The sequence below is a fragment of the Corvus hawaiiensis genome, chromosome 3 (genome assembly GCF_020740725.1).
Source record: "Corvus hawaiiensis isolate bCorHaw1 chromosome 3, bCorHaw1.pri.cur, whole genome shotgun sequence".
NCBI classification, from domain to species: domain Eukaryota; kingdom Metazoa; phylum Chordata; class Aves; order Passeriformes; family Corvidae; genus Corvus; species Corvus hawaiiensis.
In genome coordinates this window covers 66,082,039-66,099,368 of record NC_063215.1, presented here as the reverse complement: position 1 = coordinate 66,099,368, position 17,330 = coordinate 66,082,039, and the positions used below count along the sequence as shown (strand labels likewise).

Sequence of the window (17,330 nt, the reverse complement as noted above, 5' to 3'; positions counted from 1 at the left end):
GCAGAAACCAGCAGCATCTTGAGTATACTTCAGTGCTTGCAGTATATTGAGGCTTGAGGCACTGTGGAGTATAAGATGCTGGAAGATGTTTTATGATGTGATTTTCTCTATGAGAGCTTTAATATAGTATGGTAAGGGGTTTTTAAAATGCATTTTACAGTTACATATGACAGTATACACTTCATACTTTTAAAATACCTAAGAACAGCAAATGAACAAAAAAGGGGCCTTTTAGCAACTGTATAATACTTACTCTCACACTGCTCCAGCTCATCTCCTGAGGTGTAGGGAAATCATACCTGACCTTCCCACACTGGATAAAAAAGCTGGACCAGTATAACAGGGTATTTAAAAGTCATAGCTTTTGATATAGCAGAAAAAAAGTGTCAGAGACCCAAGAAGAAAGCCACTCCAGGAGCTTTATCAAACCAGGTCTGCAGGTTGCACAAGGGGCTTGAAATCCCCTCTTCCTCTGCCCACTCTGTACTGACACCAGCAATGGCACACCAGGATTCTTCAGGGTTTAGTGGTGGTCCTTGCTTACTCTTGCAAATATTTGGAAATATATACATTACATGTGAATGAGGAAAAGTCAAGATGCTGGCTCTGGTAGGGAGTTTAATCCCTTGTTTACTCTGTCCTTATGGCTTAAGTGAGTGAATGAAAAATAGAAGCAAATCTATGAAGTACTTTACTACTTTGGCAGTCAGTGGGTAAATGCATTTATCTTCTTGAAAAATGTGCAAAATCTTCAGGTTAAAGATGATACATACAAAATGGGATTTTTGTGAGTTGCTTTCCTTCAGGAAGATGATACACATTGTTTTGTTTATTGCCAGTTTAATAAGTTTTTCTGAACTTAATTACAATTATGAATGTATTCGAGATGTAATGGAATCCACATAAATCCTACCCATGGGAATGAATGAGGAAAACCAAGGGGTTTTAAAATTTGTGCTTTATCTAATAACCCACATCAGATATGAAGGTCCAAAATAGAGTAGATAACTTTATTGCAGATGCCAGTGCCATTTTTCTACACACATTAGAAAAGTTTCCAGCCTTTTCTACTAACATCTGATGACAATATTCTGAAAAACGTAGCTAGTCTGTCAGGTATCTCTGGAACAGGAACACATTTTTCCTGGTGCTTATGGGGAAGAGTAAAAATATGTGGGTTTGACATTACCCAAGATCTGATCTTCATAGTTAGGAAGGCAGCAGAAGAAGAATCCCAAGCATATTTCCATAATGGCAGTGGTCCAGCCAAAGCCGTAGGCCCAGCTGAACATATTGATTCCTGTCATTTCAATTTCAGATGAGAACTTTACTGGATAAATGACCAGGCCCATGACGGAGAACACAGCTGAAGAAACAGGAGAAAACAAAAAAAAATGTTTACCACCCAGCACCACTGCCTTCCTCCATAATCCCTGCAGCTAAACCCATCCATATTTTGGAGGATCCAAAAATCGATCCAGTGCCGTGACAGACTTTGATTTTTCACAGAGATCTCAGGTGCACACAGGCATAGAATATTTATTAACATAATTCTTGGGTATAGAATCAGCTGAGGGGGATACCAGCTCTAGTATGGATATATCTGCACAAGCTAAGCTTGACTCCATGTATTGCCTTACCAGCCACAAAGAGCAGGCCTCCGATCCCACGAATGAAGTTGAACCGAAGTGTGTCAATGGCAAATGCTATGATGGCCAGTGCAAAACAGATGACTAGAAGTAGAAAGCCAACCAGGTAGGTGGCAGCAGCAGCTCTTCCCCAAGCTGAAATCAGAAGGAAGATACATTAGAAAGGAACAAAAACAAAAACAAAAACAAACAAAAAAACCCAAAACAAAAAACAAACAAAAAAACCCAAAACAAAAAAAAAAACAACCCAAAACCAAACAAAAGCTGGTTTTCTCTGGTTAGTAATTAAAGGTTAATTTTAAAGCCTGTGAAAAGAGGATCATCTCCCAAGAAAGAAAGCATGGGAGCTTTCTCTTCCCTTATAGGTGAACATTTCGGTTCCACAAGAAATCGTGCACTAAGTGCAGAATGCATAAAGATTCCAGCTTTGTCTTCTCACACAGAGTGCAATGGGGCTTGGGTGCAAGCTTACTCTTTAGTTTTAACAATTAAGAATTAAGATAAAAATGGCTTTAAAGATTTAAGAATGGACCCTGTCCTTCAATAGCAGAATGTTACCTCAGCAGATGCCATAAAACCAGCTTCGTTTTGCACAGACAAGGAGAATTAAACTGTTCCTGAAACTAATAAAAATCTTCCTTTGAAACAAAGTGTTTATAAAAGCACTACCAATCTGGCAAACTTAAAGGTGTGGAAATAGCTTATAAATGTCAAAAATCAGTGATTTCTGCCTTTCAGCCTTAGTTTAGCTCTGTGTCCTAAATGGAGATAAGGATTTGGAATGTGTTTTGTAGAGAAATTGGATCTCTGATTTTGGCCCAAATTTAGAACTGCTTCAATTCAAAAGCTTGTTCAGGATATCAATTCTTTCATTTTCAAATTGTAAAAATTTATGTTATAACGTGTTTGAGCAAAGCATATTGTGTTGGCGTAACAACTGGAAAAACAATATTTATTTAATATTTCAAGTCTTGAGGAGCAACTACTGCTCAAAGAGATCAAAGTGTCTCTTCTTCTGGAGGTAAAAAATCCACTTCGACACATTTTAAATTGTGTATTAAATTGAGTAAGCAGTCTGCTAGGCATCTACAGACTTCATCTCCTCATCTAGCCACTATGCCTTTGTCAAGTGTTGGCTTCTAATCAAATATATGCAGCAGCAGTGCCAAAAAATTATCACAGCCCAAACAACCCTGACAATGATTACAATTCAACTTAAATGCAGTGCATGCTGTTCAGTAAAAGTTCCCTCTGAAACTGAGTAAGTAACCTATCAAATTGTTTGCTTTAAGCATGGAAGTAATAAAATGCAAAGTGTCCTGCCTTTCCCTTGACCAGAGCCAGGTAAGCATGAAAGCAGCCGTCCTGTCCCCAGTGAGTGACAGCTTGGTGTTTAATCTGTCTTTCCCCAAGGCCCACACCACCATTACAATTAGGCAAGAAAAATGGATCAGGATTTTCCAGCTATCCTTTTCCACCCCTCAGTCCATCAAAACCAGTTTCTCTTTTGTTTGCTTTTCAACATGCTCCCTACTTTATGATCCCTGCTCCCCCTGCTCCATTGTAGCTATTGCACTAAATCTTCAGTTTTATGCCATGTCCATTGTCTTTCTTATTCCACAAAGTTCCTGTCTGCTTATAGGGCTTTTCAACTGGATTCTTCTTCCAGTAAACAGGCAGCTGCCTGAGAAGACTGAAAGGGACAGGAAAGGTGATCTTACATCTCATTTTCTAGCCCAGTGTTTTAGCTCAAACTCTTCTCTCTGGGAGTCTACAGGGGGCTCAGAGTATGCAGTGTGGAGGCCCAGGTGGGAGGACAGCACCTCAGGCAGTGTATCAGAAGAAACAGTTAAGAAGAGTAATTTCTTACACTGCTCAATATACCCCATTGAAGATGCTCCTATTCCCAGCCTCTCTGTTACCCCTTTAAAACAGGAAAAATAGGGGCACCTGGCCATAAGAGAAGTTTCTCAGCAATGGTGGCCTCACTGTTCTTGGATATGAGAGGTCTGGATACTTATGGCAAAAGGGTGAAATGGCAAGAATATCTAGAGGTGATGTTTTTTCTTAGGTGCACAACCTGTGGTTAGGTACAAGACTCCCAGGCAAACGGGTGTCCTTTCCCAGAGCAGACTCAGAGCCCAGCTGCTTGCCCAGAAAGTTCTGACACACCAGGAATCCTGGGGGTTCCAGCTCACCCTCTGCCAGAGCATCTGCCAGAGCTCAGCCTTGCTTCGCAAGAGCAGCTGATGGTAGAGCACCAAGCCCTGGGGTGGGAGCAGCGCCTGGGCTGGGCGCTCAGGGGGCTGTGCCTGGTGGCTGCAGCCATGTGCGGTGGCACCTTGCCCATGCCAGCACCTCCCTCCTCTGCCAGGCTCACCCAGGTGTTTTTCCTGAAGCAGTGTTCCAAATGCTGTGACTGTATGGAAGCAGATTGGGCGCACACCCAGCCCGCTGGGCACTGGCTATATGGCAAGAAGAGACATGCTTGTTGCAGGATGCTTACACCATTTGGAGGCATTGCTCAATCACCTAACAGCCAATTTTGTGGCTCTAAGTTCTACAAAAGAGAAAAAAAGCCCCTCAATGTTGGAAGAAAGACAATACACAGCTCCAAGGCAGTAGAGGCATATGGAAGAGTGAGTCTCTATGGGTTTTTTTGAGGAACAGTGTTCTGAGTTCATCTGTCCTTCACAAAAAGCAGCAGCTATCAGTAGCCTAAGACCAGTGTGTAAACACCTTACCTTTCTAGAGTAAAAGGTAACAAAGGCTTTGTGCAGCGATAATTGCAACTGTTTATTGCATCTTTTGCCAGCCAGGAGTACTAGAGTAGTTTAGTTCTTTACCAATACAACTAAGACTTAAAATTCCTTAAAAATGTCAGAGGTCAAAAAACACTGACAAGCAAGTGGCTAATTTGGACCCAAATATTTTCTTATCTTCCAATGTTGTTGGGGTTTTTTTCTTTAACATTGACTAAAAAATATAAATAAATTGTTCTATCTGCAAAGCTTTTTCTTAAAAATGTGAACTCCAGGCCAAAGAATCTTCACAGGTGCAACACCAACTCAAAGTACTCTTGGCTGTAAAGAGAGGGCAGTTAAAAGCTGATAGGGCCCAGTCCACCTGTCACCAAATCAAAAACTGAAACAGAGGCAGCAGCAGGTTACAGGATATCAAACTGAGTCTGTGAAAATATTCAGCAATTTTTGAGATCTGTTTTCTCAGTCCCAAAAATGGCGGTGATGTTTTGGTTGTTTACGAGTTAAAATATGCTTGTGAGGAAACAAATGTGTGTTTATACAGAAGTGTCCTTGAATACCAGCAGGATCCTGTAACACTTTGGTGCCAGTCCCATTTCTCCCTTTTCCAGTTCCTGCATCAGCTGAAAGAACAGCAGCGGACACTATGAAAGAGTTTGTGGGCAGCTACACACTGCCCGCTCTTCAAAACTCCTTCTAACTGGCAATTATCTGAGCAATTTTGTCTTAAACAAGACCTTGCTACTCCAAACAGGCAAGAAGAACCCATGTTTTCAAACCTGTCTCAAGCAGAGCAAGGACAGTGCTTCTGATAACAGTGTTTTGTAAGTCAATCAGCAATGATTTGTGAGAGTCTGGGCTATCCAAAGTGAATACAGTAATATGTGACCACTGGAAAATGAAAATAAGCACCTGACTTCTATAACTCCCTGCTGTGTCAGAAGACACCTGAGCTACTTTAGAGACCAGAAAGAGCCCATCCATGCCAGGACAGAGCTCATGATATCTTATGAGCAACATAATTAGCTGAGACAGAATTCAATAATAACAGATGTATTACTCTGCTATTACAGCTATCTCAGTTTGGAGGCAGCATGACTACCTCTTGTCTTGCACCATATAAACACATTCTGATTATCCTGTATCTGGCTGCAGCATAGGGAAGCTGATGGACTTAATTAGACACCCAGGACTAAGAACATCTCCAGTTTCCTGCATTCCTGACTTTACTCCCTCACACATTTTACAGTTTATGAAAGTGTAAACACTTCACACATAAAGAAACAAACTTTCTTGCTCAGCAGTAAGTTGAGCCAAAACTTTGAACCACCAAACCTAGTATTTCCTTAGCCTTCCATCTTTCATGCTCCAAATGGTGCCTTCAAAAAAAGAGCTGCTGTGTCTTGAAAACAGTGTGTGACCTCTACTTCCCCCATGACAAAGGCAAGTGTCTATGTTCCTAGTGTATGTGTTTCAAAACATGGGAAAACATTCGCAATAACATTCTCATGTTTTACTTAATCTGGTACTCCCACACCACATGAACTGCTGAGTCTCTCCTTAGGTGACATTTTCTGAAAGCAACCCCAGAGAGTTCAGAAGTACTGCTCCTTGTATAATCAATAAGAACATAATTCTCTAAATTTTCCTCTTGGCTTGAAGCTAAATACACAACTAGCATTGGAAAGAAAAACAAATATTTACTGCCAGCTCAAAGACACCAACAATTATCTAGAGGTTCTTGCTGACTGATCATTTTTACGGTGCAGTGAATTGTGCAATTGAGGAAGGGTAGCTTTAATTCACAAGAACCAGCGAGGAGTGAAAGAAAATGTAGCAGACTAATATTTTGCTCTGTTATCCTTCATATCACCCAGGGAAAGAAACACAAACCCTGCAGTTCTAGCTGCAGTCTGGCAAAGTGATTCTTACAAGAACTAAAATCTGCAGTGGTAGCGATTCATCTCTGTGTTGCATGTAATGAGAATGTTTCTAGGCTGAGTTTGCAGAGCTCAGCCTGTTTAACAACTCTGATTAAAGGGAAAGAGTATTATTTTGGAAACAAAGCTGAACTCACTCGAGTTTCTCAACCTGATGTTCTTTGTCAGGGTGTGGCGAACACTGCAGAGCACATGCTTCACTTTGAAAAGGAACTGCTTTGGCCAGGTTTTACCAATTCCCCTTTGGATAATGGTTCCCTTTGGTTTGTTCTCCTCAAGAAAGTTTCCACGTGAAAGTACACTTTTGTCCCCTTAGCATGAATCTTAAGGTGGTCCATCAGACACATTAACCCACATCATCAGGACTCTGGATTTCCTGTGTTACCTGTGCAACACTACCCCGTGGAAAATCCTGTCTTCTGGAAATACTGACTCTGTAACATGCCAACTCTGGGAAATTTCTGCGCTCTTTCTGAAAACAAATGCACACTATGATCTCTGCAATTGTTAGCTGATCACGTGAGCTGGCATTGAAATACCTGTGTGCATGTGTTTGTACACAGCCAAAATAAATTGGAAACTATCAAAAGCAGCTTCTTATGAATAAACTGCATGTGCAGACTGGAAGCCATTGACTGAAAATTATTTCAAAGGAAGTATGTACAAATGAGAAAAAATCACATATTAGTCATGGATAATTTATGAACAGAATAAAACGAGGAAAACAATATCAAAGGTATGATCGGAGGTGTACTATTTCCTGAGTTTCTGACTTCATTGCATCTGGATCATTCTTAAAACAACTTCATTCTCCATATAACTTTCCCATGGGTAGTGAATACTGGAGGTTTTTCTTTGGATTTTTTTTTTTGTGTGTGAATTTGTGTCTTTTGAAGTGGCATACAGAATTTTTAGTCTTTCTATATGGCATCTTCTTTGGTAACTCTGTTCTTTTCCCCCTAGCATTACTTTTTTAGAATTCATTGGCTGTTAATATGTATTTCTGGTTCAATAACAGAGTATTATCTCATAACATAAAAGCCATTTTTATGTGAGCTGGAACCAGCATTTAGCTTGCCACTATTTAAAAGACAACCATGGAAACAGAGAATGACCTATTTAGGTTCACACTAGGATAATGTCATTGTGAAAATTTCTCTGTGATTAGTAACAGGGCCCATATAAATGAGAAAGGATTAGGACTTTAGGACAATTACCCCATAATAATGATTTTAAACGACAGCATTAAAAACCAGAACCTTTATGAGTAGGTCCTCTATCAATAAAACACAGTATGTATTAGCAGAAGGCAGTGTTTTGTCCATAGCTGCATGCTAAAGTGATAGCTCAGTGTGGCTTGGTGGGCTTTAACTCCTTTAAATGAAATACCTATTAATTCCTCACCACTGACTTCACTCACAAACAAACACAGGCAAAGGCCTTTATGTAATCTGCAACCCTCCTTTCTTACTGAGGTAAGCAATTAAACTTAGAAGCTATTCTGACTTGAATTTGAGGGGAGGAGCAGTTACGTCTTGAGGGAGTGGTTCAGATTCATCTCATCATAAGCTCAGTACAAGTTTGACTTCTGCAAATCTTGTATTAATGAGGGCTGCTCCCTGATGCTTACTTAGTGCTGGGAAGGCAGAAGGGGCAGAGGGTGTAGAGCCATCATCAAAGGGAGCACCAAGGGAGTAAGTTAGCTATTAAAAATAATGCGCACACAGTGCCTCAAAATTAAAGGTTTGCTCATGAGAGAGTAAGGGAGTACCCCTACCTCACATTATCTTCAGAAGCAGGTGCACACGCTGAGAAAATCTCAGGATTAAAGCTCAGCCTCATGTACTTTAATGCTGTAACATTTTTTCCTCCTATTTTTTTCCTATTTATTTTAAATTAAAGCAGGATTACTTATACTTGGATGTGTCCATGGGGTTTGGGAGGGTCAGGTAAATAAAACAGGTAAGGTATTGATTAATCGGTTCATTTACATAAGCTCAGTTAATGAGAATAGCAAAATGTACCTGCTCCCTAATTACCCCTGAGTGGGTTGAAACATTTAATGTGAATTAAACAGAATCAATTTCCATGATAACACGGTCTATGAACTAGGACTTTTAATCAAAATAGTGGAACCTTTCAAAAAAAATCTCTTTTTAAATTTTATATTCCCAGAGTCACTTGGGACTAACGAACACTGAATTTAAATCTTCCATGTGCACCAAGATCTGCTGTCACTCTTGATCTACAGTTTTTATGCTGTGAACAAACTTGTTTTGAAACCTTGCTGAAAGTCACCTTTTGCACTAGGGAATTTACCACTAACAGACAGCAGCTGTGGACTTGGATCTGATTTTCTGGTAGAAGCAAAATTTTACCATTTTCAAAATAAAAACCCCAACATATAAGCAGAAGTCATGCTCAGTGCTCATAAAAATATATTGAATTTATTTACTCTTCTTGTTAATGAAACAGCTTTTACAATGCATCCTGAAAATCTTTGTCCCTTGCTGCTTCCTGCTGACGAGGTTGTTAAATGAACTGCACAGAGACTTCCTATTTTTGGGGGGCCTAATTTTGGCACAGCGTGCATATGTCAGCACAGTAGGTGACATTAGATGTATTCAGTTTCAGATTAGTAATTCAGCAGGACTGAAGTGATGTGAAGTGTTATTTAGTACTAGTAGAAGGAAGCTAGAAACCTCTGGAACACAAGCTAGTGTCAGCACTCCACAAGCTGCTTTGAGTTCCTGGGAATTTTTGAGCAATGAGTTATTCTGTAATGGTACTTGACAAAGAAGAAACATGGCATTACAATGCTCACTGAGTCAGTGTGTTTAAGGTTTCTCAGAACAACACAAGCTGCTAGTGAGAAGTGATACAGAAATGTGAAAAAATGTTCAGAGAGTTTTGTTTCTTTTGCTATGTAACACCTTCCTACTTAAGTAATCTGTTCAAACCTACAGTGGAATTTGAAATGCATCTTGCAGCTCTTATCACTGTTCAGGCTATGGAGATGTTGTTATAGCCCTGCTGTATCAGATTACCTCAATAAACTAGAGGAAGAGAAGAGGTGAAAAGGATGGAGAGTTTGGCTGCAAGTTTCCACATGCTCTCAGCAGAGATGCCTCCTGTGTGAGTGGAATCCTCTCTCAAGGACTTCAGGGCCTGACAATGCAAACTGTTGAGGATCTTAAAATCCTCGGCACCAGAAGTTCATATCTCCTGGTGGGCAGAAGAGAATGCTCCACATGATTGCTATTTTTCCATATAATCTAACTGTAATTATTAAGGGAAGGCTGCATAATAAACGGTGGGATTACAAGTGCAATTGCCCTCTGGAGAGTTAATTGCTCAAGAGCATTACTATTATTTAGAAGAGAATCTGATTAAATGAATCTGCCACTGAAATTATAAAAGGACAAACTCTAAAACTACAGGGAAAAGCATGCTAGCAATTGCAGATAAGGAATAAAAATTGTCATGGTAATTAAATGCTCTGGCCTTGATTCCCTTCTCTTATATCTGTTTAGAAACAATGGAGTGTCTCCTACAAGCTGGGGAAAAATCGAATTTTTTCTTTCCTTCTTGCATCATTCCTTACATACACTGTTGTGATTTTTTCATTGGCTATATGTTTGAGACTGTATTTTTTCTCATTATAAGCTTTGAATAATTATTGAGTATTCTACATTATTCAGTAACTAATCTTGTAATCTCATTTCTCACTGGTTAGTCTCAGGTAACATTAAAGAATGATGTCTTAGGAAACTGTATGCTTCTCTAACAGTGTCATTAGAACTACAGACAATCATTTTATATAAATATAACTATTTTATGCTACAATACAGAAGGAGAAGCAGCAGGCTTTCGTTTTCAGTTCACCCTGTGTCAAAGGAGTCACGGTTTGCCCTTTAATCCAGGCCATGCACAGGGCAGAGCTGGGCTCCATCCTGGGCTCTCCCACAGGCTTCCTTGAACTGGTCAGCAACCTCACCAGCCTCCTTCCAGCTGCAAAGACATTTTTGCAAACCTACTTGGATTTTACCAAATCTGAAAGCTGTTAAGTGCAGAACCTTGACTTCAGGAAAAATCTGCAATAAAGGCCCCATGACTTAAGCTGGTCCCTACTTCAAAAGCACAGTTACTTGTTTACTTCATTTCTATTCCAATGTAGAGACACCCTCAGATGTCAAAGAGCCACTGGGACATCTTGTTTCTCCTCCCAGGCCTTGCTGTATCCCATCCTGTCCCTCTGGAAATGTCCCCATGTCACTCTGCTCAGGGTGCTTGCTTTATCTTGAGGCAAGTAAGGGTTTCCCCATGCTGGGATTAGGTGCTGGCTGTCAGATGTGATGGGAATGTGGGGGAAGGAAAAGCAGTTTTATGTAGGTAGTGTGGCAGTGGCAAAATGTGGTGTCTGGTTTGTCCTGTGCCTGAGTGTGACGAGTCACTGCTCTGATGGAGAAAGTAATTTTCCAGAGGGAGAGCTGTGTGGCCAGCAGTGCAAGGCCAGTGGTAGATGTAGTACCAAGAGAGGGGCTTTGCTGCTTGGAAACTGATCCTAACCACACCATGTAATCTTGCTGTTTTATCTTTATTTGGGGATTTTTAGTAAGTGATTTCCATATTGTTCTTCCTCCAGAATAATAAATGGTGCTTCATTGTAGCAAAAGATTCCCCAGAAACAAAAGCCTGATACAGACAAAACAGGGAAGAAAGTCTACTCATCAATGGAGATGCAGAATATGTTTTTTGTCAAAAGGATATTACCTTTGCAACATTTCCTTCTTTCACTTATCCTGTAGCCTTACTTATTTGCTGTCATATTTGAAGTAGTTTTTGTTCATTATGATCATACTATACTAGCCTTCTTATATTGTAGTATTGCATTCATATTCATAGAGCAAAATAAAACTGGAATTACCTAGAACATAGTTGCCCATTATTTGCCTGGAAGACAAGCTGCAGGAAGGTGTCTTTTCCAGATGCCAAAATCATTCATTCCTCCACTAATCTCCACAGCCACAAAACCCTCCACACATCCCAGGAAAAAGCTATAATCTAATATTATGATGTGAAAAAAACTGAAGATGTGGATTCTGCTTGCCATGTGGAAATGCCTTTTCCTGATTTTTTTCCCTGAGATTTCTGTTTGCACTATGCAAATAAGATGATCTCTTCAACATACATTTAGAGCTTTAAACTTTCAGTTGTTTTGATGGCAGCATCTGCAAATGGAAGAGCTGCAAGGCTGGGTGGAAAATAAGATGGGACAAGTGGAGTCACAGGTTTTTCACCCTTTGTGCATCACATTCAGACTAATAAAGTCAGTTATTTCCCCTGAAATATCTGGTAATTATCATTTATATAAATAATTTGATATACTTATGATATATACATTTATATTTAAATATTTATTTATTTATTTTAAACATAAATAAAGATTATTAATGTTTCTTATGTATTTACCTACACATGTTTAAACATCTTCAAAGCCTGCAGTGGAATAAATTACATACTGAAGAAATGTCTCAGGTCTGCAAGACACACCTTGTTCAAGGCGGGTAATATGGCCGAAGAACAAGAAAAACAGAGGAGTGCTGTACCAGCATCATGATGGGGTTTAACCTGTGTGTTTTCTTTGTAAGCTCAGCCATGTCCCACACAGATACATTCCATATTGCTCACTATCTATCCAAAAAGTCTTCATCTCTCTTTGTAAATGTTCAAGCATGTCATAAGATTGAGCCCTTTGTTTTTTCAAGTGCAAGAACAATGAAGAGCAAGAGCAATGAATCTCTCTGTCCCTCATCCTGAAGTCCATGCATTTTGAGTAAGTGTCCTAATGCACTGGATACTTTTTCCTAGAAAGTTCTATTTATTTGAACTAAACATGCTTGAAAAGCAAAAGTCTTTGATAAAGTCTGCATGAGTGTCATATGGTTAAAGCAGATGATCTGAAGTCTTGGAGAAGATAACAGAGTGTGTAAACCCTTCATATTCTCACTTTCCACAGAGCTCATAAACTTTGCATAAGACCACAGGTGAGCAGATGCTTTCACAGAAGATAAGTGCTGTCTTTCCAAAAAAAAAAAGAAAAAAAAAGTCAAAGCCTCCAAACTCCCCTGGTACAGCCAATGAAATACTCAGCCTCCTTCCCTGCCAATATAACCAACCTTGATGTTGGGTTTTTGTCTTGAGACGGTATAAACATATCTTAAGGCAAACAGCCGAGATTCAAGGGGAATTATAAACACTGCACGTGCAGAATTTGATTTGAATTTGCACATTATAATTAACAACTTGCAAGGATGTTGCAATTACATCTAATTATGATAGGACGAAGATGACTGTAGTGGATTAAGATAACTACACTGTCCAAGTCATGTTGGCAATATTTGCTGGCAGCTGCTGGGGTACACATACATACCATGTTTATCGGTGAAACCACCCCTGCAGGAGGGATGAATTTCAGAACCTACCCAGCCAAAGGCAGATTAGGCAGGGAAGCTGAGAGTAAAGGTTGGAAGAAACAAGATGGAAACTGTGGAACAGAGTGGGGAAAAGAGATCTCATCTCAGGAAGGATGTAAAACATTTCTGTCCTTTATGTTTACATGACATCTTTTGTCTCTGCACTCAGGAAGGCGTGTAATTACACTTTGTTTAACCAGCACTGTATTTAGCTTGGCACAAAGTTAAACATCCCACAGAACATGATGCTGAATGCTGTTTTCCATGACCTTTCTGGAGCATAGTAGATAAATGTAATCCCAGAATTGCTAAAACACTGTATTTCATCACTAAGGCAGGTAAAATCAGGCTCAACACAAAAGCTGGATGCTCACAAGTGAGATGCTCTTACGGCCTGGTCTTTTGGGTGGAATCCAAGACCAGCATCAGCCATCTCTGCCCTGCATGAGAAAAGGTGGGAGTCACAAAAGAAAAATCCCAACCCCATGTCACTGAGCAAGGAAAAATGGAGAATGGGACTGGATCTAAGCACATCCCACCTCTGGAGAGAAGGTGTCTGAGGGAAAGGTCTGGAAAGGATCAGGACAGTGACATGAGTTTGCATCCTTAACAGTCAGTCTCCTGGGTCAGGGATAAGTCACCCCTGTGAAGGGCAAGACCTGCATTTTAGTGGCATAATCTGTCTGAGGCAGAAGCCTGGCAGGGTAGCCCACTGTTACCTGGCCTTTGCACACATTGTTTACCTACAGCCTTCACACATTCTCTCACTGGCTAAGTGACTCTGTTGTGCCAGACATATCCTGGAAATTTTGTCCAGGGGGATTTTGAGGATTTGCTTAGGCTTCCCAGGTATCTAGTCACCTTGAAGAAGTCAAATGATAGATGCATGCCTACTTAGGGCATAATGCAGTCATGCAGCTCATGAACAGCATTTCTAATGCTTTTGGAAGCATCAGTGGAAACTCCAGTGTACCTGCTGGGTAATGTTCTGCATGTGTATACTGAGTCCAACATGTTTGTGTTAAAAGTGCTGGACTCACTGTGGATGAGATTCATGGTAACCCCAGACATTGCAGGACAGTCCACACAGAGGATGACCTTCCTGGTTTGTCTCTAGATGCTGTCCAGTGGGAAACTGGGCATATAGCTGCAGGATTTAAGGCTATGAGAGTGAGGAAGGATAAGGAAGGAAGTGAAATGCCAAACACCTATATAGGTCCTGGAACTAAGGTGAAATTTCTCTTGCATTATCAAGAGAAGCAAGGTGAAACATCTCACTGTTTTCCATCCAGTTAAAGCTGGCATTCACAGCATTCTCCAGGGCCTAACCTGGAGATCAAGAGGAGGGCTCGCTTTTCAGGAAACTTAGGAGGAAACTCAGGACTGAGAAGCCCTGTACTAAGCATCATGTTCTTTCTCCTGCTCTCAAGTGCCATGCAGCAGAGGCCAATTTGCTGGCTTGACTTATGCCCAGCCACAGAGCTGATGCTGGAGCCCAGCCACAGAGCAGGACTGCATGGTAATGCTCAGCGGAGCTGGCCATGCCTGGAGCCCTACACTCACAGAGGCCTGCTACAATTAACTCATTATAGCTGAATTTTGTGCATAGAAGGTAGAGTTTCATGACATACAATAGACCTTCAGGAACAATTTTGAAATGCTGTAATAAATGATCCCTGAGATTGCTTCAGCAAGTGCTTTTACGCTTACTTTTAACAAGAACAGCTGAGATTCTGAGCCCTAGAGAAAAGGTTCTTCCTTGTAATTCGAATTAGCATAAATTGTAACAACTCTTGAACTTTCTTCCCTGCTCAGGTTAACAGCCCTTCATTAACAATTACTTGTTTCAGACCATGGCCAATAGCAAATACACAGAAAGAAAAAAAAAGGAAATAAAAAAAAGAAACAGAGCACATCCAGAGTGACCCTTCTCTTGGGGTATTCTCCCACCCTTTTTAAGCTGAAGATTGTACCTGGGTCAACATGTTTAATAGCATGCTTCCCCAAAACTTAGTACGAACAAGAAATCCTTTCATCTCTTAAAGCTCTCTTTCATAATCACAAGGAGACTCTTTCACACGACCCACCTACTGGAGCAGTTTCAGGGCAGCATTCTGTAGCCTGACACTCCCTGGGAATATCTTCCTACGATCTTACATTTTTACCTCCCTTTTCCTGGCACTCAGACCCGCTTGTCACACTAATGCCAGGCTTACCCACACAACTTGTTGTTTGGATGTTTGATCACCAGTAGCCTTTAAGTTCTGAAAAGCAGTGATTAGTGAGGTTACCAGCTTCTTCTAAGAGAGGAAGAAAATCCTGTATTATTTTCTGCACTGGTAAAATACCATGTGTGGGTTTTTATGTACTATGTAATCCGCTAGGTTTTTTTCTGCACAGGGGTGTGAGGGCATTTATTTCTTCACCCAGTTAGTCAAAAGCCTTGGTGCATTTCAGAGACAGTCCCTATTGCCCATGGCTTCATATATAAATGCCAGATATTGGGTGATAGAGTTAGGAGAGCTGAGGGAAGGTGATCTGGGGGATGTGATCCTCTGCTTCAGAGCCTGCTCCCCACCACCCCTGTAGGCGCTTACCGTAGCCCATGAGGGACTCGCAGCTCCATTCCCCACCCTGGGCAGGCCTCCTGCAGTTCTGCCACAGCGACGCTTGCTGCACATAGGGCAAGGTCTGCGACTCCAGCCAGCCCCTGCCCGCCAGTGCAATGATACCGAAGATGACTCCTATGCCCAGGAGCAGGGGAAGGATCCATCTGCAGCGCGTGTAGTCAAGGCCGTACTTCACCATGGTTCAGGGCAGGTGGTGGTGGGATGAGGATGTCCCTCTCTGCCACAGGCTCAGCGGTGCAAAGCAATGGGTGCTCCTGCAGAGCTCCTGGAAGGGTGGTGCCCGTACCTATGAGCACGTGTGCAGATGTTGGAGAAAAGATTTTCAGCCAGGACAGACACGGCAGAGAGGGAGGGAGGGATGGAGGGAGGGAAGGAGCTCCACCTAGATTCAGATGAGTAAGAGCTGCCGCTGAGCAATAACCAGTTGAGCTGGGGAGAAGCTTCGAGGCTGGGTTTATCTGTGGGATCTTCTCTGCCCTGCTGACTAGGTAACAAATCGGGAGCTGTTTATCCTCAGCATTTAACACTTTCCTTCCTGACATTCCCACCAGCAGGAGCATCTCAGAGCTCTGCTTACACCTTTCTATCTTCTAAGGTATTTGCACTGTGGCAGGTGAAAGCAGAGATGAGAGGGAACGATTTGCGTGACATGGCAGATGCTTCTGAAACTTGCCACCTGGAGGCTGTAAGTTGTCTTTCTTGGACGCCATTTAAAAATAAAACCATACCTTATTTTTTACAATTAAAGAAATTCCCATAGCTGTTATAAAGCTAAGACAATAAACATTGTGACTGCCCTCTCTTCCCCTTCTGGGGCATAAGTACAGAGGAAAACAAAACCAAAGTTTATTGTTAAAAATATATTATGATCTGGATATAGCCTTACTGGGAGAACAAAACACGAGTTTTGATTTGGCTGAGCCTCACAAACACTCCCCGTGTGTGGATCTGGCTGTACATGCACTGCCTGGGGCCTGTCAGAGCCTGTCTGCGGCTGCTGAGAGCAACGCAGGGATGAGCCATCTATGCCCTGGGAGTGCAGGGCAGAGTTTTCTGTCTGTCAGCTCCGAAGCCATATTGCTGTGTTCCCTGCACTCTCCCTTTGAACTAACACGTGCTACAACCTAGTCTTTTGGTAGGGCCCAAATGCATTTACATGTGAAAGCAGCTGCAGCCTTTGATCAAAGCTGGTTTGTGTGAAACACAGTTAAGCCCAGAGGATGCAAAGTATCCTTTGCTCACATGGTGGATTTTGTCAGGTGGGGCTGCATCCAAGTACTGACCACATTTACTCAAAGAAATTTGCTATTGTATTGCAGCTCTCATGGTGCAATGTGACAGCCATGAACTGTTTTTGAACTGCAAACTCCACAGCATTTTTCTGAATGAATACTCATAAATCAATAATGGCCTAAATAAAAGAAATTAATAATTTACATTACTCTGATACTCTGTGCCTGAAGAGGCATTGAGCTTGCAGAGAACCAAACTGGAACATCCACAGCAATGAGCTGCAGCACAGTGAAGAAACAGTGACTCCATGAAGAATTTGGTTTGAAGAAGTTAATATGACAGCATGTGTTATCTCACATAACCTCATTAGCCTGGTGGTAGATGAGCGTGGTGAGGCTGTGTTATCTCTCATTCTGGCCAGCTGAAGCATCCTGCCAGCATCTGTCCTGTGACACAGACAGTCCAGTATCCCTGTGGTTGTCCTTTAGGTCCATTAGGGGTATCCAACAGGCTTCTGTGAGAGCAGGAGACTTTTTTACTGTTTTGGCCATTGAATTTGAGTGTTGCTGAAAGCCATAGCCAACTATGAAGACACCTCAGCTGCTGTTTTGAGTTGGAAATAAGGGCCAATCTCACCTTT

The 17,330-nt window shown here is 41.4% G+C and overlaps 1 protein-coding gene across 1 annotated transcript; it reads right to left on the bottom strand.

Annotated features, from left to right (window-relative positions):
* Positions 1-983: 983 nt before the first annotated feature.
* LOC125323960 (p53 apoptosis effector related to PMP-22-like) lies at positions 984-15,877 on the bottom strand. The gene is made up of 3 exons (XM_048299361.1): positions 15,425-15,877; positions 1,641-1,784; positions 984-1,366 (listed from the first exon to the last, which is right to left on the bottom strand). The coding sequence occupies exons 1-3, from the start codon at positions 15,633-15,635 to the stop codon at positions 1,152-1,154; spliced, it is 570 nt and encodes a 189-aa protein (XP_048155318.1). The 5' UTR covers positions 15,636-15,877; the 3' UTR covers positions 984-1,151.
* Between the last annotated feature and the right edge of the window lie 1,453 nt (positions 15,878-17,330).

Bases quoted from the DNA above. Each gene is read 5' to 3' on its own strand.
- LOC125323960 (XM_048299361.1), bottom strand. From the start codon at position 15,635: ATGGTGAAGTACGGCCTTGACTACACGCGCTGCAGATGGATCCTTCCC. The intron at 1,785-15,424 runs GTAAGCGCCTAC...TTCTGATTTCAG, and splicing joins CGAGTCCCTCATGGGCTACG to CTTGGGGAAGAGCTGCTGCT. The intron at 1,367-1,640 runs GTAAGGCAATAC...CTGTTTCTTCAG, and splicing joins AGGCCTGCTCTTTGTGGCTG to CTGTGTTCTCCGTCATGGGC.